The 26980-nt window shown below is 45.5% G+C and overlaps 1 protein-coding gene across 3 annotated transcripts in view; it reads right to left on the reverse strand.

The window, feature by feature from the left end:
- Window positions 1-2244: 2244 nt before the first annotated feature.
- Window positions 2245-26980, reverse strand: part of TUSC3 (tumor suppressor candidate 3) — a 76953-nt gene continuing 52217 nt past the window's right edge. The window contains exons 7-11 of one of the 3 annotated variants that reach the window (XM_051965383.1): window positions 22166-22229; window positions 16324-16398; window positions 14152-14242; window positions 9299-9324; window positions 2245-2705 (exon numbers count right to left, since the gene is read on the reverse strand). In XM_051965383.1, coding sequence (XP_051821343.1) covers window positions 9318-9324; window positions 14152-14242; window positions 16324-16398; window positions 22166-22229 — 237 coding nt within the window. In that variant the 3' untranslated portion in view covers window positions 2245-2705; window positions 9299-9317. Of the gene's footprint in view, window positions 2706-9298; window positions 9325-9357; window positions 9693-14151; window positions 14243-16323; window positions 16399-22165; window positions 22230-26980 lie in introns of those variants that run through there. The other 2 variants (XM_051965382.1, XM_051965380.1) reach the window with 2 other exon arrangements.

The raw sequence follows: 26980 nt of genomic DNA on the forward strand, positions 1-26980 counted from the left end.
GCAGATGAAAGCTATTGGATTTAGGGGCAGAGAGATGAGTTTGAATCTTATTGCAAATAGTAAATAGCTCTTGATTGAGTCTCTATTTCCTCATCTGAAAAACAGGGATACTAGTATCTATCTCCACCCTAGGAGATCTTACTGTTTTTTTTTTTTTTGTTTTGTTTTGTTTTGTTTTGTTTTTTTACTGTTTTACTATTGCAAATAGTAAATAGCTCTTGATTGAGTCTCTGTTTATTTCCTCATCTGAAAAATAGGGATACTAGTATCTATCTCCACCCTAGGAGATCTTACTGGTTTTTTTTTACTGTTTTACTATTGCAAATAGTAAATAGCTCTTGATTCTCTGCCTATTTCCTCATCTGAAAAATAGGGATACTAGTATCTATCTCCTAGGGTGGGTGTGATAATCCCAATAAAATCATCAGCTAACTAATAGCTCAGGATTATTTTACTCAGGGGAGGGAGAATGTGGACTTATGTGGGGAGGTAGCAGGGATAAAGGGGAAAGATCATCATTTCTCCATCAAGCCTCCCTGATTCTGTCCCCCACTCTCAAAGCCCCAACTAGATTGAGCTCTTTAGTATTTTGCAGGGGTTTCAAGGGTTGTTCAAAACATCCTGACTAGGCTGGGAAACCACAGTTGACAGCTTTGCTGATGGGGGAAGCTTCGGTGGTCTGCAAAGGTGGTCAAGACTGAGCAGTGAGCTCAGGGAAGTGTCCAAACCATTTGCTGCACAAGGAGCACGAGTTTCCAGGGGTGTCTCTCCCTTCAAGGAAATGAATGGTGCCTATTAATTCATATATGGGTGGGGGTGGAGAGGAAGATTTCGTTGCTTGAGATTTCTTTTGCTGACAGTTCAGTGCCTATTGTTGGATTTGTAGTTCCTGGTTGGCCAGAATCCCCTGACCCTCCCACCCCTCAAATTCAGAAGCACAGCATTATTCCAGAGTGGATTAGAATACCCACCACCTCCCAGAGAAACGTTTCAAAGAGTCTATCCCAGGATGGCTGGCTACCTTCTTTCTGTGTGTCGTTCCTCTTCTCTTACCCCCACCCCCAGCAAATAGCCATTTCTTCTCAGCTCCCCTAGGCTGTATTTATGAAATGGACAAATAATTGAGGGACCGCAGAACTAGAAGTGGAGGCCAGAATCCAATATGATTAGCAATGTGTCATGACATGGTCAAAAACAAGGGAACTCTGGGAGAGACCAGTTCTGCGGCCCTCTCACCTAGGTGGGCCACACTCAGAAGCAGAAGCACTAGATCCCAGGATCTAGTCATCCTGTGACGGCAATCCAGAGAATGGGAAGACTAGCAATTATTTCATAAAATGACCCCAGGGACAACACTGGGAGAATTAGGACCTATGCTTGGAAGTATGGAGAGAGGATTGGATTGGGGTAAGTGGACTCCTCAATATAAAGAAACTTTGTAATGACAGGAAAATGGCTGTTTGATGAAATGTTCAGGTGCCTTATCACTTCACAGGGTAGACGACCATGTCCTCTGGTGCAGTAGAATGGCTTCCTATTCATGCAGGCTTTGAGGTTCTAAGAGTTTAGGACCAAAAGAAGTCCCATTTCAGACAGGAGTCTGGATGAAATATATAGCTCTGTATGGCTCCTTCAGCAAAATGAATTAAGCAGGGCCCCATCTGGGCTCTGCTTGAATGTGGATGGCTTCTTTCCTCCTGGCCAAAGTAGCAAATGAACTAAGTGTTTGTCCAGAAGCCAAACAATCAGAATCAAGCAACAAACCCCAAATCAGCTTACTAAAGAAGCCAAGGGAATGTTTCCCCAAGTCCCTGCCCCCCACCCCCAAAGCTCACGCAGTTAAGAATCAGTTACTCTGCCCTTCCAGCCACTCCACAAAGGCAGTCTATAAGCCAGCCCTGAACAAGACTCCCCTGCACAACCCATGCCCTGGCCTCTGCTTGAAGTTCTCAGGAAGGAGGCCACTGCCTCCCTCCCACTCTCAAATAGCTCTAATACTTAGAATTTCTTGAAGTCCACCTAAATCTGCCTCTAGACAAATCCCCACATACTGTAGTGGACATCTCTATAGGGCAGGCACTGGATTTAGCCTGGACTCCAAGGACGGATTCTGAAGCTGGGGAAGGCCTGTGTTTCCTGCTCAATCCAGATTCCTGTTAACTTCTGGGGTGAGTGTCACAGTGGTGGTTCCATTTCTGCTCAGACCCCTCCACCAATAACTTTATTCTCCCCAAAAGAACACACTTGTTTGTGAGAGCCCATTCACTTTATCACAGTCACAGAGCTAATTCATATACATAGGACATAGGTTTCATGCATATGGTTTGTGTCTGGAACATTGGCAAGAACACTTACAGGGATTACATTTGGGTTTTTTGACTAATTCCTGAACAATTCAGTAACTGTTAATTTCATTCCAATCCTGTACCATGTATTAGAAATAAATAAAACCCTCCAACAGCTATTTGAGGTGTCCTTTGTAAAAGTGGTGTTTACCTTCGTTGTCTTCCTAAAAATTAAATGCTCTATTATTTTAACTAGCAGAATGCACAAATAATTACATATGAGTCTAACTTATCACAGTTACTGATGGAACCACCAAAATTCTAAAGAACATAATGTTGGTATCAAGATCAGGTACAGTTTATCTTCATGGTAAACATTCATCTTGGGCAAATCCTCCAGGATTTCATTTAATTAAAAAGCTGCAAAAGAGAGAAAAAATATTAAATGCTGCAAATAATGACAGCCTTATCCCCAAACCCCAGAATAAATAAGGCTTTTCAAACTTATTCTATATTAAACTTTTTTTAAAATGTCAAAACATAGCTAATAATGAAAGTATTTAGGACATAATGGAAGGCAATTGTAGAGAATAAATGACATTTAAAAGTTAAATCTGGGCCATTCAATCCAGTGGCGAAATCCTTTTACTTGATCTGGCAAGGTAGGGTAGGGTAAACATGGAAGGTTAGCAGTTGGGTCATCAGAAGGAAGATAATCAGGTACTCATGGCTAATGCCTAGAGGTCATTATGGGAAATGGGTGAGGGAGATATGGCTGGCAGGTGGAGAGGTGTCCGGAAGGACCTGGCATTGGAGAAGGCCCCTGAATAGGAGGACTCTTTAGGAATGAACATGCATTTCAAGGGTCACAAAATCTCCTTTTCCACTCCCTATAGCTATTCTGGGACATGTACTACTCAACACTCAAGGCCCATGGTGGTCAATAGCATACTAAGGGCTAGGCATCCAGCTTGAGGAACCTTCTTGTCTGAAGTCATCCATTGATCCAAGCCTCTCCATGTGGACACAGACAACAAAACATCATAAACTCAATTCAATACATACTGACTAAGGGTCTGCCATAGGTAAGGGGTAGCACAGAGACAGGAGCATTTAGCTGATGTTTGCATTAGCAGGAATCAAAGGAAAAGGCAACATCTGTGAATTTTCAATTTCCTCACAAAGCTTGAATATATGTATAAATCACACTTTCCGAATTTATGAACTACTAAAAACAAATTTATGGGAAGGCTTATTCATTTTCCTGTTTGGAGTAGATAGTTTTTTGCCAAACTACAAAATCCAGAGAAATCCCACAAAAGAAAACCATAAAAAAAGAAGAGACAACCTATTATTGAATTTCCTACCTATATTTGAATACTCCATTTTCAAACAAAGGTTCAAAAATTAAATTTACAGAGACTAATTCATTAAAAATGAAAGACTTAGCACATCATTTTACATAATTTATTCTCAATTTCCTCATCTGTAAGATGAATTTGGATTTGATGAAAAGTTCTTAGCTAAGGAGCCAGCACTTTTGTTTAAAAAATATCTGGCACTGGCATTCTAATATATTTGGTCTCAAAATTCTTGTGAATTCTCATTTTGTTTTGTTTTTAAACCTGATTGTAAGAAAGGGTCCAGGGGCAGTTAGGTGGTGCAGTGGCTAGAGTACCAGCTCTGAATTCAAGAGAACCTGAATGTGGTGTCAGATATTTAACACGTCCTAGCTGTGAGAACCTGGTCCAGTCACTTAACCCTAATTCCCCAACTGCCTCAACCAAACATTAAAAAAAAAAAAAAAAAAAAAAAACCCGAAAGAAAGAAAAAAAAATAAACGGTTCACTAGCTTCATCAGACTGCCTAAAGATACAGACACAAAAAACCTCCAGTGCAGATCCCCTGGCTTGAATAATATCATACCCACCTAAAGAAATGAATTCTATGTGCTTAAAGCCAACACTAATGTTATATGCTAGTGACTTATTAAGGTATGAAGGTTACCCTGGGTTGCCCGGTAGAGAGGTTTGGGCCAGAGGATTGGTCACTGACCACATGAAAACAGGCCCAACTTCCCTCAAGAGGTTGGCTCAAGGGTGTTTAAATATCACTCAGTGAATCACACAAAACACCAACATCACAAAGCAAGAAGAGCTTTATCATGGGGCTTGGTGAGTCAATCGATCCCTCAGGGAAGGCAACTGGCTGCTCAGCTTTGATGTGGGTTCTAGTAGGGATGTCATATTTTACCTGGCACCAAACATTTACTTTGGTCCAGTTGTCATGTAACTCTCTTATTTGTAAAATTAACCATCCACATAAGCACCTACCTGCCTTTGGGCACGGAAAGACCCCATCCCCCTCACACTGGCTCCTCCTGTGCCAGGGAGAATCTGGTCAGGTCCAGCTGCTTCATTTAAAGGTACACTTCTTGGATCTCAGTACTTAATCTGAGCCTCTGATCACTCCCTGCAGCTTTCCCCTTTGAAGATCTCTGGCTCACCTAAGGTTGGTAAGCATCATTCTCCTAGTCCTATGAGGCCCTGCAGCCATGCAGCAAGGTGCTGCCCAAAGCCAGCTCCTCTGCAAAGGGCATCCAGAGTGGCAATAGGTCCTAGTGGAGACCCTCAAATGATCTGCCTGGTATCGGGCCTTCAGGGACAGGGTGAGAGTTTTGTGGCTGTCAGAAAGCCTGGTGAAGTCCATATGGTGGGCTCTCCCTGGTGATCCCCTTCTGTTTCCCCAGAAGGACTGTCACCATCTTCTGATATTGTGAGGATGTTCCTGCCATTCCTTCTCCTCATTTCCTGGTGACAGCCCATATTCTCCTCTTTGTTTCTCATTTCATGTTTTTATAGGGGGCAGGGCTCATACCCACCTGCTGATCCTTGTTTCTGACTACTTGGAGGGCAGAGTATGGAGGGCGGTGCTCAGGAGATGGTGTCGGATTTTCTGGTGCCCCGTGCAGGAGGGCTGACAGACCGATTAAACCTGGAGTCACTTCCTAAACCCTGCTCATGTTCTAGTCACAAATCCCTTGTTTAAGAAGGTTTAAGACTCAAGATGTTCTAACTGCTCACCCTTCTTTGCATTCTTCTTTCCAACCTCGAGGTCTCCTCTGACAACATCAGCCAAGAGTTGCTCCCTCTGTGTTCCATCTAATAGATGCCAGTTTCAGTGGTGGGATTTGGGGGTCCATGCCAAGAGCCTTCTGACTTTTCCTCTCAAAGACAGGTTTCAGCAGTGTAGAGAGGAGGATTCTAAATTACTTGCAAAGCACTGGGATCGGTCTCCTTCCTGACTCAGAACCAAATTTCTCAACATGTTATCTGTCTTTGCCTATTCCCACCTCTGCACCAAAGCAGCCGAGACTACTGTTTCTGGTTGTATTTTCATCCAGACAGCTCATCAACCTGTTCTCTATCTTCCTTCATCGCATTCTGTCTGCTGGAGAATCTTCTGAGAAGACTGACCCAATATATCTGGAAGAGGTGGCTCTGGATGCCCCTGAATGTCCAATCATACCAGCATGGCCAAGTCTTTGCCTTCCTTCCATTTAGCCCCCACTCCCTTTGGTCTTGGACTTCCCCCACTAGCAGATAGTAACCATGTGCTAGTTATTGTATAGGAACTCACATTTAAAGTGTTAACACTAAGTTAATGCTTCTTACATAGCTGAACAACTGTGTGGTTTCTGGCCCTGTCTCCTTTCTGCCCTTCTGGTATGGCCACTGTAGAAATGGAGGAGACAGTGAAGGGCCTTCAGGCCATTTCACCTCCAACACTCCAGCCTCCAAGAGGCAAGCCAGGCTGAACTTCAGTCATCCATGGAAAGCAGATGCAGCTTGATAATGGGATTCTAGCTGAGCTCTTTCCAGGTTGGGAGGCTCCCTCAAGGCTTGTACTCTAGGAAGCCTGGCCTCGACAATGAGACAATGGAATAGGTTTTTGTACGGCTAGAGCCTCTGAGGGATACGCCATCTCCATCCAATGAGGATGACTGCCTTCAATGTGCCTCAACTACTTCCAAATAGGGGGCGGTACCCTGCTTGCCATTTCTTCCCTGAAGAAGTAGCCACAATCAGCTATGAGCCTTTACTCAGAATAAGACTGACAGGAGCCTTGGAGGGTACCTCAAAGAGGGAAGTAAACTCCATCTAAGAATGAGTGCCAGCACCAGACCAAGAGCCGGGTCACACGGCACCCTGCAGTAGTAAGTGGCTCTACTGCCAGACCAAAGACAACTACATCCTTGTCAATGCTTCCTGCGGTGGTATGGTGTCATGGGAAGGATTCCTAGCTCAAAACCAGGGAAGCTCTGGACCAAATCACAGTTCTGACACTTCTTATCTGAATGACCCTAGCCACTTAATTTGCCCTGGGACAGTTTCTTCTTTCCCTTATTGACAAAGCTAGCATTTCTAATACAATATTGAACAGTAATGGTGACAGTGGGCAATCTTGTTTCACTCCTGATCTTAATGGCAATGGTTCTAGTTTGTCCCCATTACATATGATGCTTGCTGATGGTTTTAAATAGATGGTACTGATCATTTTAAGAAAAAGTCAGTTCCTCTTTCCCAAAATGAGAGGACTGGCCTTCGAAGGTCTTTCCCAGCAGCTTGAACCACATATCTCATGAAAGGAACCTGTTGCTGACCAGTCCTTGTTATGTTTGCAAGAATTATCCATTGTTAACCAAGGCAGAACAATACCTCAGTACCACTCTCCTTGGAGGTGCATGAAGGTAGAATAAGATAAGGTACACAAAGTTCTCTGCAACCTCTACCATGTTCTCCAAATCAACATCCAGTTCTTGGATCACAAAATGTTCATCACTTTTGTCTTATTTCTCCTTCCTGAACCCTTAGCTCCAAGAGACATGTTTAATTTCAGTCCATACATTTTTTAGACTCAGGAGCTCGGGGCAGGGCTGGGAGATGGAGACTACACAGGGGAAGGGCCTGTCCATCTGGGCAATGATTCCATCTCAAGTTTGACTTTATTTGTAGTTTACAATTATTTAAAATTCAAGGTGTGTTCTGATTTAGATTTGTTAAACTTACTAAAGATACACAATCATTCTTTTCTATTTATCTGGGTATGATGGATTCTTCTCTAGCACATTTATCTGTCTAATCATTTTGATAGATAGACTCTAACAGTGTAACCAAAGACTCACAGAGTTATGCTTCTAATATCTCCTAATGTAACTCATAAAAGTGCATGAAATGCCTGAATGGCACACAAACCCAGTAAAAAGACAAGTAAAAAATATGATTTATTTTCAAAGTATGTCTAGTTCTATACAATCCCATTCACAGAGTTTCTTGGATTGGACAGTGGGGAGTAATCTATCTTGCTTCTCTAGGCCTCTGGGCAACCACACACTCTCCACCCTCCTGTTTTCAGAGCCCAATTTTTCTTGGTTTTCCTCCAGTACTGCCATCACTTCACAGTATCTGAGGGCCACAAAGGGTCTCACTAATGATTTTTTTCCCTGACCTTTGCAACCACTCCTTGGTGCTCCTGGCTCTGCCTTCTGCTCTAAGGCCTCCACTAGGGAAGGGGATCTATTTCCCTTTCAAGGCCTCAGGACCAGGGATGGTATCATCCTCAGGCCATTCTGCCACTCTCAGCTGCCCTTGTCCTGGGGAGGGAACTTCACCATTCTTACTGATGTCTGTTCCAATACTCTGGCCTCCTAGTTCCATGGTCTCCTCTAACCCTAAGACCAATTGCTTCTCTCCATCCTGACCTCATGCTGTAAGTCACAGCTCCTCTCCTTTCCTCTCAGTTACCTCATTCCAGGCACCATCCTCACTGGGGCTCCAGGCTTGCACCCTCAGAACTGTCCCATAGCAGCATCCCTGGCTGGTGGCCCTTTTCTCTCTTCCAACCTTGACCTTCCAGTTAAGTGGTTCAATATGACTGTTCTCTCCCTCTGAATACCTTGTCTACCTGGCCCGACTTGCATCCCTTGGTTCATCCCTAACCAAACTCCAATTCTGGGTTCCAATAGATTCACACAGTTCAGGAAAAAAGAAGAAACATGGACACACCATTGCACATATCGTCCCCTCTTCTAGGGGCTATAATTAAGAAAAAGAAATGTGAATGAAACATCTGACCACCCAGATGGAGCATGTCCCAGCCCAGCCATCCCAGTGACCCATATCACCACTGCCAAAAGGGCCCAAACAAGCTTCTCTGACCCCATGGTAACCCCAATGATAACACGCTGTCCTCCTGAAATATTGAACATGATAGGGCATTTGCAGGTGATCGGGCAGAGGTGTGATCTCAATGGATTTCACTTCTTCTGTTTTCATACCTCAAGTCCAGGCCCACCTCCTTCAGAGAACCAATGCTCTCTCATGGCCTGCAGAATTTCCACCCACTTGCTCAGTTTCAAGATGGAGAGCTTCAACTCTTCCTTTGCTTCTTTCCAATTCTCTGCCCCCCTCTTATTCATGCTCTAGTGGGAGTGGGAATGGGAGTTGGAGTGTCCCCTCCCTGAGACCACCTGTCCCTCTGTACTGCAAATACAAGGGTCTTTGAGGAATGAGGAAGGCCTTCTCACCCAACTGGGCTGGACACACTCAGCTCTCCAGCACCCATGCTGTATCAGTGCTCATTTCCCTTTGGGCGCCGTTCTCCTCATGGTGTCTGTGCTCCCCTGGGCGGTCTTGCACTGAATGCTCACGAGAGGCTTCTTGTTGTTATGACATCAGGGGTCTCTGGGAGGAGTAGCACATCCCACAGTTCCCTCAAGTGCCTCCTGGGAAGCTCTATGAATGCCAACTTCTGGAACATGGGAGGGCACAAGGGATTTGCTCTGATCTGATAATGGGCAAAAATAACCAAAACCCATCCCATTCCTCCAATATCCTCCTGATGGAATCATGCTCAAGAATAAAGCCACAAAGCTTTCAAAGCTGGAGGAACTTAGAGGTAATCCTTTTGGCAGCCTGAATTAAAGTAAATAAATGTGATAAGGCGCTACTCACCTAGAGGCCAGGCACTGGGCTAGGCACTGGAGAAACAAAAGACAAAAATGAAAGGTGCTGCCTTTGAGGGGCTGACCATCCAGAGGGGGTGGAGGGCTCCACACCCTAGGAAGGAGGTGAGAGAGCACTGCTTGGAGGCGAGGGCTGAGCAGCAGGGGGCAGGCACTTGAGCTGTGCTCTGAAGGTAACCAGGAGAATCACCAGGTGCAGGGGGAGGAGGGGACATGCTCTGGGCATGGGAACCTCAAGCCCCAAATGACATCTGGTGAGCCGAGGGTCGACATGATGAATATGAAGAGCGCGTCCAACAGCAGGGGAATGGTGGGCAAGAGCTGCACTGTCCAAGGCACTCAAGGTTGGGAAGGGAGACTGGATCTTAGGCCCGATGCACTTCCTGAGTAATGGAAGGATAGTCAGACTCAGGTGTATGTTGGCAGTTGTGAGGAGGCTGGATTGGAAGCAGGGAGACCCATAGGAGGCTACGGCAACAATCTTGGCAAGAAGATCAGATAAGGGCTTAGAAGAGGTGGGAGGCTGTGTGAGTGTGAGAAGGGGATGGATGCAGAGGTGCCGAGAAGGCATAACTCACTGGTCTGAGCATTTCACTGGGCAAGGGAAGGATGCATAAGACACAGTCAAGAAGGACTCCTCGGGAATTCCAGGACAATGGTGCCCAAAACAGAATCGAGAAGCTTAATGGAGGATGAGTACTGGTGAAAAATAACGGGCTTCAGTTTGAAGAGAGACATGAGACATATGCATGATGTGTCTTAGGGACAGCTGGGGAAACAGTCCAGCAAATCTTTGGGAGAGTGATGAGTGCTGGTGGGGAAAAACTAAGGCCCTGAGTGATGGGAGCAGCTAGCCCAGACACATGGCAAGGAAGAGATGGAGCTGGAACTCCAGCCCACAAGCTCTCTTCCACTCTAAGCCTCTAGCACATTATAGTATCATAGATATCAGGAAAGGAAGACCTTTCTTATTTGATTCAAAGCCCTGGCATTAGAAAAGCAGGTAATGAAGACTTTCTGAATCTCGGAGAAAAAGGCTATGAACACGGCACAATCTCTCATGTCCCAAATTTAAACATTTGAAAAAGAGAAAAGATCCCACTTACTGCTGCTGCACTAGGGTTAGTGCAGTTCTGAAAGGGTTTGGAGAATGCGCAAGTTCACAAATACCAAAAAAAATTTCTTTCCTTGATGCTGGGATTCCATATACTATAGTCAGAGAATGTGGTGCTTCAAACAATCTTCCTTAGGGATATGCAGTACCCAATCCTGAATGAGATGGCTGCTAGGTCCCTCGGCCCGATATGGGATCTGCTTAGCCTTGGGCTTTCATCCGTGTACAGGAAGCAACAAGCCAAAACTAAGTGGCCTTTATCCTAAGGGCCAGGTATTTTCTTGGCCTACTCTCTATCAGCACTGATGCCCCATGAGACCCTTGTATCCTTGGAGAGGGAAGGGCTGCAAGCTTCAATCCAAACACCTTTAACCCTTCCTTTCAGTGTGGCTCTTTTAAAGATGCATGGGAGCAGAGACCTTGGAAGGGCACCTGAGCTAAGCACAGAGAGGCAGCTATGGGAGTCACAACATTTAAATTCCATTTTCAGTGTGATTTGTCTCCAGTAACCCTGGATCCCTGGAGATCATCAACCTTCAGAGTAAAGGACTAGTCCCAAGTCACCTAAACAAGCCAGACAGTACCACCGGCCCTCTAGCCACGGCCCCTCAGCCATAGGGATCTATTTGGAGCACCGCCATCTTTCCTATCCCACCAAGGCTGGTAACCTTGGAGCCAGCCTGGACTCCTGGCCCTCACTCATCCTTCACAGGATATCGATCACTTGGTCCAGGCTGGCTGACTGTTTCCATCACATCCTGTCTCTCCCTCATAGATCCTGACCTTGTTCAGGCCATCCTTCCCTTCTCACCTCCCTGCCTTCAGTCTGTCATCCCCAATCCATTCTCTACTCAGTTATCACAATATCACCTTTTTATGCATGTCACTGTCCTGCTTCAGAGTGGCCTCCTCTGGACGAGTATTTTACAGGATAGATTCTGTGAGATATTTAAAGCCCATCTTTCCAGGCTTCCTTTACACAACTCCCACTAACACTCTCTCCAGGCCTCCCAAACGGTGTCATGACTGCTCCCTGTCTGTGATGCTCTGCTCTCCCTCCTGTGGAGCGCCTGTCAGGGGCGCCTGGGACCTGCAGCCACTCCCCTCAGGGCAGACTGCCTCCTGAAAGGCCTTCAGATACACTGGGGACAGCCGCAATTGTTTTTAACTTGTTTCACAGCCTGTTGTAGCCACAAGGGAGCATCTGTGTATTTACCCAGGTCATATCAACCCAGGAGCATGGAGGCTCTGGGAAGCCTGGGCCCCAGTCAGTCTTGCTGCTACACCCCCAAAGCTGAATCCATCATCTCCCTCAAAGCATGAATCCATAAGTGTTTATAAATGCCTATTTCATTGAAGTGGATGAGGAAAGAACATGAAGAAAGCTATTCAAAAATGAGACAAAACCCACTTAAAGAGACAGGAATTAGAATGCCACAAATTTGAGCAAGAAGCTCGGGAAGGAAAGTGGAGTTGCAAACACAGGAGGAGAGGGAGCACAAATGTTAGAGAGGTGAACATGGAGACTGCCTGAACTGGGAACTGTGGAGGACAGAGTCTGCTTCTGGAAGGCCAGGCTTCATCTGAGGGAGAATGGAGTCTCCATGACCAAGGGAGCCTTGCTCCAGGGAGGATAGCACATAGGCAAGATCCAAAGAGGCACGGAGGGAAGGGCCAAATGCTGTTGGGAGGCAGGGTGGTGATATAGCAAGAGGCTGGAAGAGCATCCAAGTGATGGGGGTTTCTTTCTCCTTTCTCTTCCTATGCTCCCCCAACTGTCTGACTCCCTCTCTCCTCTTCTTCCCCATATAAAATCTTTCTCACCTTCCCATTCGTCTCCTTCTGTCTGTTCCCTATGGTATTCCCTCTCTCCCTTTCCCCCACATCCCTGCCTGTGTCTTCCTCTTTATATGTATTTATACCTCTCTCTATCCACCTGTATCCCCCTCTCCCTTGCCTTGTCTCTGTAACTCTTGTTATACACATCTTTGTCTCCCCCCTCACTGTATCTTTCTCCCCCATGTGTCTCCTCCCTCTCTTCTCTCTTTAATTTAAATGTGGTTTTCTATCACTTCAAGCTCTGAAAACATTTTTTCCTTTCTTATTTTGCTCCTAGCTTGCATCAAGGCTAGCAACCAAACTAAATCTGTCCCATCTCCACAAAACAAAACAAAACCCAAAACAAAAAAACAAACAAAAAACTCATGAGACTATAACTCAAGGAGTCCCTTGACTTGCTTCCTTTTAGAACCTTTGGGTTTCATCTCTCAGTCTGACCAGATATATTTTTCCACCCTGATAACATTCAAGCACCTCAGCAAACTTGTTGGAGGCAGCGGCACATGCAGGGTTCTGCACTCAGACATTTCCACCTCAAACAAAGGGTGCATTTCTTCTGCCCTTCTCGGGAGTGACATGGGACAAAGGTGAATGTAGTGACCTGGCTTAGTATAGACTCCCTGGAATCCTCAGCACCTTGGCCCCAGTAGCTGTCACATGTAGCCAAGGCCTCTGCTGACCCTCACCCCTCTTCCGGCCTTTCTACTTTACTTCTTCCATGGCACTCTGCAATACACTCACTGAAACTTGTCTACTCTGAATAAATACCCTCACAGAGCATATTCTCTTTCCCCCTAAATCCTGCCCCCTTTGTTACTGGTGGGACACCACCATCCTTCCAGTATCTCAAGGCACTCAAAGCAGGATCCATTCTAGAGCACTCACTCTGTCTCATCCCCCATATCCAAGAAGGTGCCAAGCAAGGGCTGTTGTTTCCCTGCAGATCTCACCTGTGACGCCTGTCCACGAGACCCCCTTCTCTTATCCGGCGCCGCCCCAGCCTGGTGCAGGCCCACATCATCTTACACCTGCCCTACTGCACTCTCTGCGCTCCGGGCCATTCTCCATACATCCATGAGTCAGTTCTAAAACCCAAGTTTGACCCTGTCACTTCCACTACTCAATCAACTCCAGTGAATCCCTATTGCGTCCAGAATCAAATACAAAATGCTCAGTTGGGTATTAAAGCCCTTCATAACCTATCCCCTCATACTCGTCCAGTCTTTTTATACCTCAATTCCCAATTCATACTCTTCAATCCAGACCCACCAGCCTTCCGGCTGTTCCACCAGCAAGGTCCTCTGTCCATCTGGATCGAGGTCTATCTCTCCTCCCTTTCCCCCCATTTCTATCTCACTCTCTTATCTGTTTCTCCCTTGCTTTAATATCAAGTAATATCAAACGAGCTCATCCGTGGAGAGGCTTCTGACCAAAAATCTGGGCACAGGGGAGACTGTTTCAGGCCCAACAAATGCTCACGACAGGCAAAGGAGGTGCAATCCTCAATGGCAATCAGAGGAAAACTGAGGAAATCACAGATTGTCCAAATATCAAGCCACAGCTCTCTACAGGTCAGAGCAGTGGGCACACACACTTCCGACAGCTGGGTGCCTCTCGGTGCGTGTGTGTGTGCGTGCACGTGCGCGTCTCCACCCTGACGTCTCTCCCAGGGGCACCGTGCAGGCAGGGGCGCTGCTGGAAGTGGGCTGTGTTGGGGTGGGGGATGTGCACCGTCTGTAACACCCAGCACATGCACTTGCTGAAGGAGCCGAGATGAGGCTGGCTTGGCATTGGATCAAGCGGATCTGAATGTCTCACTGGAGGAGCCTGTGCTTCAAAGCAAAGCCGGGGCCCTGGCAGAGGGAAGGCGGGCAGAGCATGAGGCTCACCTGTAGGGGTATCCGTGGTACTTGGAGCGGAAGATGGACAGCAGAAAGCTGAAGAAGAACACCACCAGGCCCAGGCCCACCAGGCAGATAACTGGAGAGAGAGAAAAGATAAGTGCAGGTGGACATGTGGGGGGGAAAGGGGGAAAGGAAAGAGAAAGAAGGGGGATGGAGCGACCTGGAGGACAGCTAGGCTCATAACAGCCCCCTTTTCTTTTTCTTTCTTTTTTTTAATTTAAGACATTTCCTCTTGACTTATTTGTCAAGCATTTAAGACCCAAGACAGATCTACACAAAAGGGAACAACCACCATTTTGTTTGGAAATATAATATGGTATGAATGCAACATTTTAATTAACTCCTCATAACAAAACATTTCATGGGAGGATTAATAATTTACTCTTATGCAAACCTTTGAGGTTTACAAAGTCTTTAGATAAATAAAGGTTCTTAACCTATGCTTCTGTCGTGACTCCCTTTGTCAGTCAAGTGAAGCTTGGATTTTTCAGAATAAGGTTTTTCAATGAATAAAATAAAAAAAAAGATTTACAGAGGAAACAAATTATACAGAAGTGCGATTATCAAATTATTTTTAAAGCGCAGACATTAAGTTAAGAATTCAGACTTCAATCAGATGAATTGGCTTCAAACCCTGATGTTGATGTTCATGACTTGTAGGACCAAGGACAGTCATCTAATCTTCTCTGGCCTCAAGATCCTCATCTCTTAAACAGGGTTACAGGAATAGGCTGTTTATGAAGTCCCTCTCAACTCTAAATCTATGAATCTTATGAGCAAATACATTCTGTCTTCCCAAAAAGTCCTGTCAGGTAGGACAAATAATATTAGCTTCACCTTAAAAATGAAGGGAACTAAGCACTGGGATAGGAAAAGGTGACAATGGGCCACTGGCCTCCTGGAATGAGAGTCACTTGGCCAGAACAGAACCAACTCCCCCTTTCAGCCCCTTCTCTGCCTATACAGTGTCCCAGGGTCGCTGAGGGTTTACTGGCTTTCATTAGCTGCCCATCCCAGAAGGCCATGAGTAGAAGGAGGTTTGTTTCTTACCATTCATGGAGGACCCTACATAATTTACAAAGAGACAAAATGTTAGATTCTCAGTAAATCTGATTTCTAAGCCAAAATATCTTTCTTCCAGGACAATCAATCATATAAGGGGAGGTGTCACAGCTTTCTGCACAATGTAATGACACATTGTATGTGCTGACACATATGTATGATCAATGATGTAAACCAAAGCATTAGTAAGCACCTACTGTATGCCATGCAGTGTCAGGCACTGGAGATCCAAAAACAATAAAGAAACTTCACTGAAGAGAATGGAGATGGTTCAGTTTCTTTGTCACTGTGGACCTTCACCTTTGTCTTCATCTGACTTAAGAGACTAAGTTGTTAACTAATATCAATGACTCAAGAACAAATGGCTACTTTGTAAGGATTTCTTTTGTGAACTTCTATTAGGAATCAGTTCAAGTCTCTGAAACTCCCCAAGAATGGCAATTGCCCATTTCCTTAAGAGTCTCAAACCATAGCTATGAAGCCACTCCCTTCCACACGTTCTGTGGCCAGGGACTCCTGAGATCCAGCATCTCCCAATCCCAAGCTTCTGAGGTCCACTGTCCTAGCTGGTGTGTATACAGTCACTGGCACATGGTCAGCCCTTGACTGTGAACTGCTGGGAAGCAGAAACCGTGTCATTCTCTGTGTTCCCAATGCCCAGAAGAGTGCCTGGCAAACAGGAGGCACTAAATAAATACTTCTCGGTCCATTCTTTCCCACAGCCCTACCTGCAATGCCCCAGTGAGCTGTCAGCCCACTGTCAATATTGTGAATCATTACTACTTCAGAGAGCCATGGGCTTTCTAGTATTGTCTCCCAACATTCTGATGTTGACTGTGTCACTTCACACAAACCGGAAGGGTAGGTTCGATTTCCCAAGGAAGTCTAGCTAAGATGAGTTCCCACAGCGCCTCTTTCGGGCCACACTTACACTTCATCCCTCATTTCTGCAAATGGGTAAACCAAGGCTATAGCTCCATTGCAGATATTTCGGCTTCTAGTTGTTGCCCCAGCTATCCTGAAGAGGAAGCAGCCTTGATCCCCACCCCCACCCAGGCTTCTAAGGACCAACCAGTTCTGCAAGGGATTACTTACTTCTCCTTTTGCCCACATCCCCTTTGGAGGTGGCAGCTTCGTTGAGAAGGACCATCCCCATGGTGATGGCAGCATCTAGGGCTGTTGTCAAGGAAACAGCAGAAGAGCAGAGACCAGGAAGAGCCACGCCTACATGTCACTAACTCTCCCTGCCACCCCAGAATGAGAGGTTGGAATGTTCATATACACACATTCTCTCTCCTCTCTCCTCTCTCTCCTCTCTCTCTTCTCTCTCCTCTCTCTCCCCCCATCCCCCTCTCTCCCCTTCTCTCCTCCCCCAATCCATCAGCTTACCTGGATTGTCTGGACATCAGAGCTTCTGAAGCCTCTAATGTCATGGATCCCATCAATCCAGTAAATGGAGAAGCCCAAAGACTCCTTCTCAGAATCATGTTTTGGGATATGTAACAGAGGAGATTACAAAAAACAACAACAACAAAAAATGATGCTATATTATAGGCATTAAAAGCATATTTTGAAAAGACAACCACGTCCTGGGCCTCCCAGCAAGATCCTTTGCCGTACATATGCATATTATTCATACTTCAGAATTCAGCAAAAGGGGGCTTAAGAATGACACTCTCCTTCAAAAGAAATCTCCAAAACAACAAACAGATGGCCATATTCCCAAAGCCAAAGCAAATAAATACAGGGTGGTCTCTGGCTGGTAACAAAGGGCTAGGGACTTCTCATCACATGACCAGCATGGTGCCCCTTCCCCGGAGACTTGGCCCCCAAACCTTTGAGATTCTGAATCCCTCCAGGCCGGAGGCCAGACTCCCTGGGGGTCTGTTCCTGGAAGGAGACCCTGGCATGGACAAGGACTCAGGTTCTTGGGGCCTCCTCTCAAGCTTTACAGATGCAAATGAGCACCCCCGGGGAGTTCCACAGACCAGATGCCAGGATCCAGACCAGAGCTTGCTTCCTGGCTGTTTGAGAACAGAAGAGAAACCATCAGGAGACAGTACTAGATTGAGCACATTCTGAGAGGGAGGAATTCAGGACTCACACGCAATTAACAGCATCCTGCCCAGCCACAAGGAGGTGATGATCCAATGGGGGAAAACAACATGTGAATAGAACTGAGGGAGCAGAAACAGCAGCTAGGGGAAATCCAAAAAAGTGCTGCCCAACACAAGATTAGAGAGAAACCAGAGACTCTGAGAGGTGAGAATGATGAAGGGCACCCCAGACACAAGCACCACCTAGTGCAAAGACACAGAAATGGAGATGGAGTCTTTTGAAGAGGAGACGGGGCCCCTAGTATCTGTTAGGGGGAATCATGTGTAATAAACAAGGACCAATAGGTTGGGTCCACTTTAGAAAGAACTTCAAAGACCAAGCTTTCTATTTGAGCCTAGAGATAATAATGAGCCACTGAAGTTGGCTAAGCAGGGGAGCACGGGGACAAAGTTAGCCAAAGGTGTAAGAAACAGAATTGAGAAGGGAAAGCCAGGATGCAGAGCACTCAAGTGAGAGGTGATGTGGGTCTAAACTCATGGTGGCAGAGTGCCTGGAGAAGAGCTAAGACAGGGAGACATCATGGTACTAGAAATGATAAGATTTCACAACTGACAGGTAGTGGAGCTGAAGGTAAAGTCAAGGCCAGAAACCCAGATAATGCCCTTGAAGAAAGAGAGGAGTTTGGAAGATGGGTGAGCTTTTGGAGAAAGATGTGTTCAGTCCAAGATGTCTCTGGAAAACTTCATCTGAAATATTCAAATGGGCATTGATGATGTAGCTCTGAGCTGAGGTGGATGAAAACACATTACAAGTATGGGAGAGGTTTGATTCAGAGGTTGGGAGAGGTCAAAAGAGCAGATGTTGGATGCTGCTGCTGCTGCTCCTGCAGAGGATACTGGTGGGGACTGTACTAAATGCTGAGGATACAAAGAAAGGCAGAGCCAATCCCTGCCCTCAAAGAGTGTCCAATCAAGGGAAGACGTATGTACAGATGGAGGGCATTGGCAATGGGCTTCTGTGGAGGTTCAAGAAAGGCTTCCTGTAAGATGTGGGGCTTTAATGGAGACATGGACGTACTGGGGAAGTTCCCAACCCACTGGTCCTTCCCTGTTGCACGTGATTCCCTCCGAAGACTAGGGACCCCGTCTCCTCCAGAAGGCTCTCTGTCTTTGTGTCTCTGCACTCGTGGTGCCCGTGCCTCGGGTCCCTTCCTTTGTCTTTCCCACCTCTCCGAGTTTCTGGTCTCTCTCTAGTCTTGTGCCAGGAGCCATTTTGTGTGAGACACCAGGCCAGCAGGCCTCGATGAGAAGTGTTCAGGAGAATGGCTGGGGGTGGCGATGGGAGAGGACAGAATGGAAGGGACCAGAATGAGAGCAAGCATCATGACCAAGGTAGAGGCAGAGGGAGGGAACCTAAGGGGCGCAGCAGCAGAGGGCTCTGGTTGTGGGTGGGAAGGAAGGTGGTGGCCAAGTGTGCACGGGCATGGAGGGAGGGAGCCACGGGGGGCCCAAAGGGCACCGCAGAAAGGGACAGGGGATGGCAGCTGAGGAGGCAGAGAGAGCAACTGGTTTCTAACAGGGAAGTGGCTCCAGAGGGCACAAGATGGGAAGGCATGGAGACAGGTGGGACTGAGCTAAGAGGTAGCAGGAAAAGGACATTTTGTATTGCTTCCCTTCTCCCCCTTCCAGACAGGAGATGGCTCTGACTCACAGAGATGGAGGGCTGGAGGAACCAGAGACGGCCACAGGAGAAGGTACCTACCTTCCTGGTCCTGGAACAAATAGCACAGAAAAGGCCTGTAAATGGCCTTCTTGCTGCCTCTTCCCCACACCCTGGGAGTTCCGCTAGGTGTCTGGGCCTGGAAGTCCCTGTGTGAGGTCACCTCCCTGGCATCTTCCCAAGAAGGAATAGGACACATGGGTGTCCACATCCTGGTTCTGAGTCAGCAATCAGCAGGGTACTGAGGGGAAGAGGGTGGGAGCGCTCTTACTTAGACACGACACTCAGAAAGTCTTTCTGAAGGGACAGCTGGATAGTGCAGTAGTTAAGAGCACCAGCTCTGAAGTCAGGAGGACCTGAGTTCAAATCTGGCCTCAAACACTTAACATTTTCTGCCCAGTGTGACCCTGGGCAAGTCACTCAATCCTAATTGCCTCAGGGAAAAAAAAGAAAGTCTTTCTGAGGTACCTGCTCTGTGCCAGGCAAAGGGGTTACAAAGATGAGAGTCTGCTCCTGAGCAACTTCCCATCTACAGGGGGAAGGTGGTGACAAGAACAAGGTCCAGGCACAGAACATGTTGAGAAAGGACACAGAATAGCCCAAGGGTCAGCAGACAACAGTCATCAGGACAGAAAGTGAGAGATCAACTGGGCTGCAGTCATCAGGACAGAAAGTGAGAGATCAACTGGGCTGCAGTGAGCTTCAAGGTCAGGCTTCTGAGTGATGTGCTGAAGGGAGCTAACCCCCAACCTGACCAATCAGACCAAGGCTGGACCGGGCAGTCAGGGATGCCATGAGGGGGAGCCAGTTCTTGGCCAGAGCCAGGAGAGGGAAGAAACTTAAAAGGGAGTTTTATTAATTATGGAATAAGAAAGAGAGGAAGTTTGTTAAGTAGGGAATAAAAGTTTCAGAGGGCACAGTAGAAAAGGAAAAAAAGCATTTATTAAGTCTCTATTTTGGGCTGGTTACCATGCCAAAGGCTCAAATGGTCCTCAAAACAACCTGAGAGGCAGCCGCTCATATTAGCCCCATTATAGATGAAGTAACTTGTCCAGGGTTTCACAGATAGGATGTGTCTAAAGGAGGATTTGAACTTAAGACTTCCTAACCCCAGGCCCAGCACTCTATCCAATGTATCACCCAGAGGCCTCAGAGGAAATAGAAAGAACTTGGGTAGGACACTGTGGGGTTAGAGTTTGGAAAGGAGGAAGTAGATGGGACCATGTCCTAAGGAAATAAAAACCTGAAGGACTAGAGAGCTCCCTCTCCCTCTCTCCCTTTTAGTATTTGGACAGTTACCTCCCACTTCTTTTCAGTTCCCACCTTCTTCTGAAGCCATTTTCTTCTCTCCACCCCCTCTCCCTTGGCTCTGTCCTTTAGCAGCTTCTCCTGCTCTCTGGGATTCTTCTCCTCCTCAGGTCCCTCTGATTGAGTCTCTCTCTTCCTTTTCTCCACATCAGTCTCATTCTTTTTTCTTTGGATCATCTCCTTTAGAATAAGCCAATCTTCGGATTTTTTTCTTCCATCTCTCCTAAAATTCCTCCCTAAAATCTATCTAGCTTCTTCACAATTTCAAACTTCTCCAGACTGATCACCTTCCCTTGTGATTCATGCTTCTTAAACAACTCATAATCCTTCTTTTGTTCCTTCTTCCAATGCTTAATTCTCTCAGAAGCTAGAATATTTAGTAAATCCTTTGGGACAAAGCACCATGACCTCTTAGAGCCTTAAAAGCAGCGTGCACACGCTATTTCTTTCTCTCTCTCTCTCTCTCTCTCTCTCTCTCTCTCTCTCTCTCTCTCTCTCTCTCTCTCTCTCTCTCTCTCTCTTTTCTTATCTCGGTTAGGAAACTGGCAAAACTCAATTTCATTTCACCATTTCTTCTTTTCTAAGTAAAAAATAAACTGTTAGTTGAACTCATTTGATTCAAAAGTAATCATTAACATTAGGATAGAAATGTAGTTAGTGTTCCCACATCAGTCTAATCAGTTGTAGTTCATGGGCAGCTCTAAATATTCCAATAGTTTTACTCCAAAGTTTTCAAATCTTGGATGTCATTTCATAGTTACACTTCTAACATATCAATCACTTCCCTACTGCATAAATAAAAATTGAATTACACAAATTTGAGTTACACAGACACAAAAAAGCTGCTCCTATTTGCATAAACTATATACAATATCGAGAAGCTGTGAACATTCTCCTGAACTGGTAACATGTCAACATTACACACAGCACCATTCTCAACTATACCAATTAAAAGGTTACATTATCAGACAAGGAGGAAAAGGTTTTATCAATTTAAAGATAAATGAAATTAAGTATTAAAACAATATTAGACCATTACGGGGAGACAGAAAGTGAAAAAAATATTTCAACTTGCATATTAACTTGCAGTATGTCTATCCATAGGAAGAGCACATTAAAAAAAAATTTTTTTTCTCTGAGAATAATCTGTCATCATATATTGACCAGTTGTGGTCCTGGGCAAGTCATCTGCCTGCCTGAGTCAGTTTCCTCAATTGTAAAGTGAGGGCAATATTAGCAAACATATAACAGGGTTGTTCTGAGGATCAAACAATACAGTGTTTGTAGAATGCTTATGACAGTGCCTGGCACATAGCAGGCTGTATATAAATGCCCATTTCCTTTGTTCCTACCTAAACAACTCTCCCATCTGTTACTACACTGCATTTCCTTAGCAGCGTAGTCTAAGGAGGAATAACACTTTTAAAATCAAAGAAGAGGGGATTCTGGAAAGCCACCCTTGATGAACGCAGAGTGAAGTGACCAGGTCCCCAAAAAGCAGAAACCAGCAAAGAGACAGATGCCAGGATCACACCTAACAAGGGGCTGGGCACTCTGACACAGAATGCTTGGAAGAAGTCGTGTGTGTCTAAGGTAGAGACAATAAATTACCAGCCTCAAACCAGGGAACTCTCAGTGAGCAGGAGGGCATGGAGGAGCTGCAGGTATAGTCCTTTTGTCCTTACTCACCAATGAGCAGACTGGACGGCTTTGCCTGAGGTCGGGTCAGCTGGATCCCAAGCTGCCAATGAACCAGGGCCCCTGGCTGCAAGGCCAGCTGAGGGCTCTCCCTCCCAGTCAGGCTCCTTGCTTTGGTCTGTCTCTCCTCCCCCATCCATAATTTAAAGGATACTCAGCAGTAGAATGATGTGTGATTCAGCCACAAACTGAGCCTGGCTGCTCCCATGGATGTAACTCTGAAAAGGAGAAGACAGAGGGTTAGAGTAGGGAAAACTCCTAGCCACAAAGGCACCTTGGACAGTGAACTGCCAGAGAAGGCTGCTTGCTCTTAGTCCCAGGAGGGTGGGATCCCTAATCTCTGAGAATTAACAGGAACATTACAGCGCTCAAGCTTGTCAAGCAAACATCCTGGGGAGAACTAAGCTCACTTCCTTTTACCCAAGAGATGGCCTTACTCCATTACTATTTCCCAGGGATCGATGATTTGAAATTATTATGGCACAATGGCCAACTATTTCTAATCACATTTACCTAATCAGTTTTATTCTTTTTACCATGAGCAGAGAGGCCTTATGGCTGGGCCAAGGCCAGGTTCCACCCTTCCTGCATTCCTGGATGTGGGAGCAGAGCTCCATGGCACATTTTCCTACCTGGGCTTGGAGCTGGAACAAGAGTCCAGCTCTTAGTCCTCATTGGCAGACTAGGAGCTAGGGCTGGCTTCACACCTCCCATTGGATGTTACCCAGGCTCTGGGGCCTCGGGCTTCTCCAAATGCCCTCCGGGCCCACTTACAGGCACTCAGAGATGTTCTTCTGGCTTTCCTGACTAGTGCACGGTTTTTTCATTAAGGACTTCAAGGCTCACAAAGTGGGACTCATCAAAGGGCATCTAGATTAACTCCACTCCTTTACAAAGGGGGAAACAGGCCAAATCACAAAGGTGACAGGAAATGGTGGGGTCCTCTGACACAGGAGCCAACTGGTGCTCTTCCCACATCCCACATTGTCTCCTCCCCATTCTTTGGACCCCGTTTCTCAGGGCAGTGGGGCCTGGCTGATACCCTTTCACATCTTGTCTTTGCTAGATAGCCAATTCCTTTCCAACTTCAAATTACTATTTTATATTACACCAAGGACACAAAAACAAGAGTTGCTGGGTACTGAGTGTGGATCCACTAGGAGCCCCCATGACAGATAAAAAGTCCTCCTCCCATTCCAAAGGGTGAGGGAGGGGGCACAGAGTGAAGGGAGTGCATGGACCTGGGAAGAAAAGGGGAAATGCCAAGCAGGATGCCGTGGCTACTATCCATGATAATGGTTCCCCAGGAAAGAGAAATAGAAAGCTGAGGGAGTGGGCCCCACCACAGTTATGTATGCTTCTGAGAACAGAGCTGGGGCCTCTTCCCCATCTTAGCCTCTGCTCCCCTTGTTCACTCTCCCCTGTTTTTAACGAGCTGGTTTTCTCCTCTCAAGTTCCACCAAAGGGCCTGGATTCTGGAGAATGAAGCAGTTAAGTCCTGAAGTGCTGATCTGTGTGTACCCTGCACAAGCACTCAGATAAGTGTTGGGAACCTTCCTGACATGGCGGCTCCAAGATGAACCTAAGAAAGAATCATGGGCTCCTAGTTTATAAAAGGATTAAGCAAATGAGAACAGAAACCTTTGGGGTAAAGGGAAAATGGCTGGGGGAGATCCAGGAGCTGGGATTGCCAAGGCAGCCAGAATTATCTTGGATAATTCCTCTTTCCCAATGTCTTCCCACAGCCTGTTTGAAAGGAAAACCCTTTTCCATCAAGGGCAGAGCTGAGAGCTGGCTCAGGAGAGGGGAGGCCCTGGGAAAGGCCTCCCTCAAGGTCTGGGCCAGCAAGAGAGAAGAAGCAACTGGACTTCTCACTAGCCCAGTACTGAGTTCAAATCCAGTTGCTAGACATAGCCCAGCCAAGATCTGTAGCTATTCCTTGCTCCTAGAATTCACTAACTTCTCAGCTCCGCCTTCTGAAGTCCCTGACTTCCTTTACACAGTTCAGGTGACAACTCATGAGAAAACCTTCCCTGATCCTCCTGGCTCTCAGTTCTCTCTCTTCCTCAAGGTGTCTCGAGACCAATTATTCATCGTTGTAATTCACACAGGAATATAAGTTCCTTGAGGGGGAGAATTGGTTTCCATTTCTGTTTTAATATATTTAGCAGTTGGAGCAGGGCCATGCATACAGGCCTAGGAAAGGGAATGTCTACTTTCAGTTCCTAACTCCTGATCTTTGGAATGCATAATACTTTTAAAAGGTAGAAAAAGAAAAAAAAAATGATTGGATTTTAGAAACAACTAACAGTTTATAACATTTCTTTTGTAAGTTAAGATAGATGTTTAACAGAGTCACCATTGCTCAACTTCTAAATTAACTTTAGTAATTAGCCCTTTAATGGTAATCCCAAAGAGAGGGAGAAGATTGGACAGCTGAGCAAAGGCAGGAAGGCAGAAGACACTGGAGCCAGAGGGACTCACAGCAGGGACCTAGCTATTCAGGGATCAAAGGAAGATAAGAACAAATTATACTACTGTAGAGTTCTGATCAGCAAAGTACCGTGACATCAACTTTAAGATGCCAAGATAATTATCCTCAAGAAGTACCTATGGCCTAAGGATTCCTTTGACAAAAAAAGTCCAAGTAAATCTCGTTCCCCTTTCCCCCCTCCAGATGATTTCTCCTTCTCTCTGCTGCACCCACCTCCCCACATGGGACATCTGGTTAGCCATTCATAATAATCAAGTGAATTTTTAGAGAGATAATCATAGAGCACTAGGTAGATGGATGACATCTGTCTAAAGAAGGTAGGGCAAACAGAATCACAGATGTTGGCCCATCAATGGACTGATTAAATAGCCACAGCATTTTCTTTTTATTATTTTTGAAAAAAAAACCCTCTAAACTTAGACATAAAAAACTAAATTAGAGGTGACACATTACACACCCTCAGGGTTTCTCTTCCCCCAAGTCTCAACAATCTACAAAAATAAAAATGAAAAAAATATGCTGGGAAGCCTCCAAAATAAAACATATTTGATTTTAAATCAAAGAGCACTTGCCTAGATTTCAAAAATATGGGCTTCTAAATCTTATCTGCCAAATACCTTGCAAAATTTAAAGCCAAATTGGTATTACCATTATTATCAGTGTCATCAATATGAAAACTACAAACTGAATATAAAACCTTAAAAGTTTTATAGGTCACTGCAATAATCTGAAGGAGTGAGTAAAGGGTTGAACTGAGTTCAAGCGGACTGAAACAGGCTTGCTGTGATGAAGATCTTTGAGGGGGAAGGGAATTCCCCCCAACAATGCTCTCAAGGACCTTGACCACCCCACCTCCTCATTCCCCACTGGGGAATGTAGAGATACAATGAGTATTGTCTATTAGCTGCAGTTGTTCATGGCTTTTAAACTGGTCACCCCAAAATGAGAATCAAAGGCCAGAAGATCTGGATAGGGATCAGGAGAAAGACAGAAGAATCTCATTATCAACAACTATTTGTTCATGGGCATGGTAGACACATTGATCTGGAGGCATCACGTTAGAACCATGACAAAATACTTGAAAACTGGCATCTTCACTGAGTTTGTTAAGAGAAAGTCATTGGGAACACTCATAGAATTAATCAATGTTTTTGTTCCAATTTCTTCCTGCCCCCAGGATCTAACAATTGCTCAACATACATACATGCATATGCATGCACACACAAATTGATGTATGAAGTTAGTTAGGTTCCCCCAGGAGGTATTAAACATTGGGATATACATCAATCAGGCTTTTCCAGGAATTATTTTAGTAACACAACTGTTGGTCACAATCTCTCATCTTAAAACAAAAATATGATGCCAAAGAAAACTAATTTTAAAAAAAGGACAGAAGGAGAGAAAGCTGAACACTGAAGAGTACTGATTTATACTTGCTCTCGTTCTCTCAATTCCAATTTTCTTCCTGGTCTGAGTCAAGATAATGGAAATTCACCCTAGTAGGTCAGTTTAAAACTCAGATTCAGACACTTCTGGGCCCTGTGCTTGGTGATGACACCTCTAGGCTGGACATGTGGGGATCTTCCTGTCCAATATCCTGGCAAGCAGTGTTCCTAATCCCTCCTGCTGGGATATCTAATGACCAGAGCAGTGCTGACTTTCTCTGTGGCTCCTGGGATAAATTACACTTGATTTAAGAGTGACATCATCTTGGCTTTACTTCTAGGAAGCTGAAGACCTCAAATACAGCATAGCTTCCTTTCATGGTGGAGACCAGTCATGTGCCTGAAAGCTTTCCATGAATTCCCAGAAAATACTTGGGTGACCAAATTTTCCCACATTAAGAAGTTCTCTGGGTTACAAAAGTACTCTGCACCTGCTAACTGAAATGCATCTTCTCCAAGAGAGGAGAAGCCATTTTCCTCATCTTCAGCTTTAGTGGCTATTAGATTTCTAGCTGCAAGGAATTTGCTGATTAATATGTGGCGATTGGTCCCTTAACAAAAGATCTTTCTGATACCTGCTACAGAGCAGTTATGTCACCAAGATGTAAGAGTATACAACTTTATGAAAAACTAGAAAAGTCTGAAAACATTAATATAAAATAACTTTTATATACTTTTGCTCCTAAGTTAAAAAGGGACTCAGAGGCCATCTATTCCAGTCCTCTTCTTTTACAAATGGAGAAATTAAGACTAGAGAGGGTGAAACTACACAAGGGGTAAATCTGCAGAAATTCTCAAAACCCAGAACTATCAAAACTTGGAGCATTCTAACCTATCTGCTATGCTCGGCCATATCCCATCATCTCTCCTCCTACCTCTCATGCCATATGAAGTAAGATGGCTATTCTACTACTCTGTCATGTCAGATCCTCAGGCTGCCTGGAAATAAACTAGCCCTAGTTTGTTCCAGAGATGGTTTCCCTCAGACCATATCCCTCCTTGTAGTTATGCCAGCTCCTCCAAGTCCCTT

The sequence above is a fragment of the Antechinus flavipes genome, chromosome 6 (genome assembly GCF_016432865.1).
Source record: "Antechinus flavipes isolate AdamAnt ecotype Samford, QLD, Australia chromosome 6, AdamAnt_v2, whole genome shotgun sequence".
Lineage (NCBI taxonomy): Eukaryota > Metazoa > Chordata > Mammalia > Dasyuromorphia > Dasyuridae > Antechinus > Antechinus flavipes.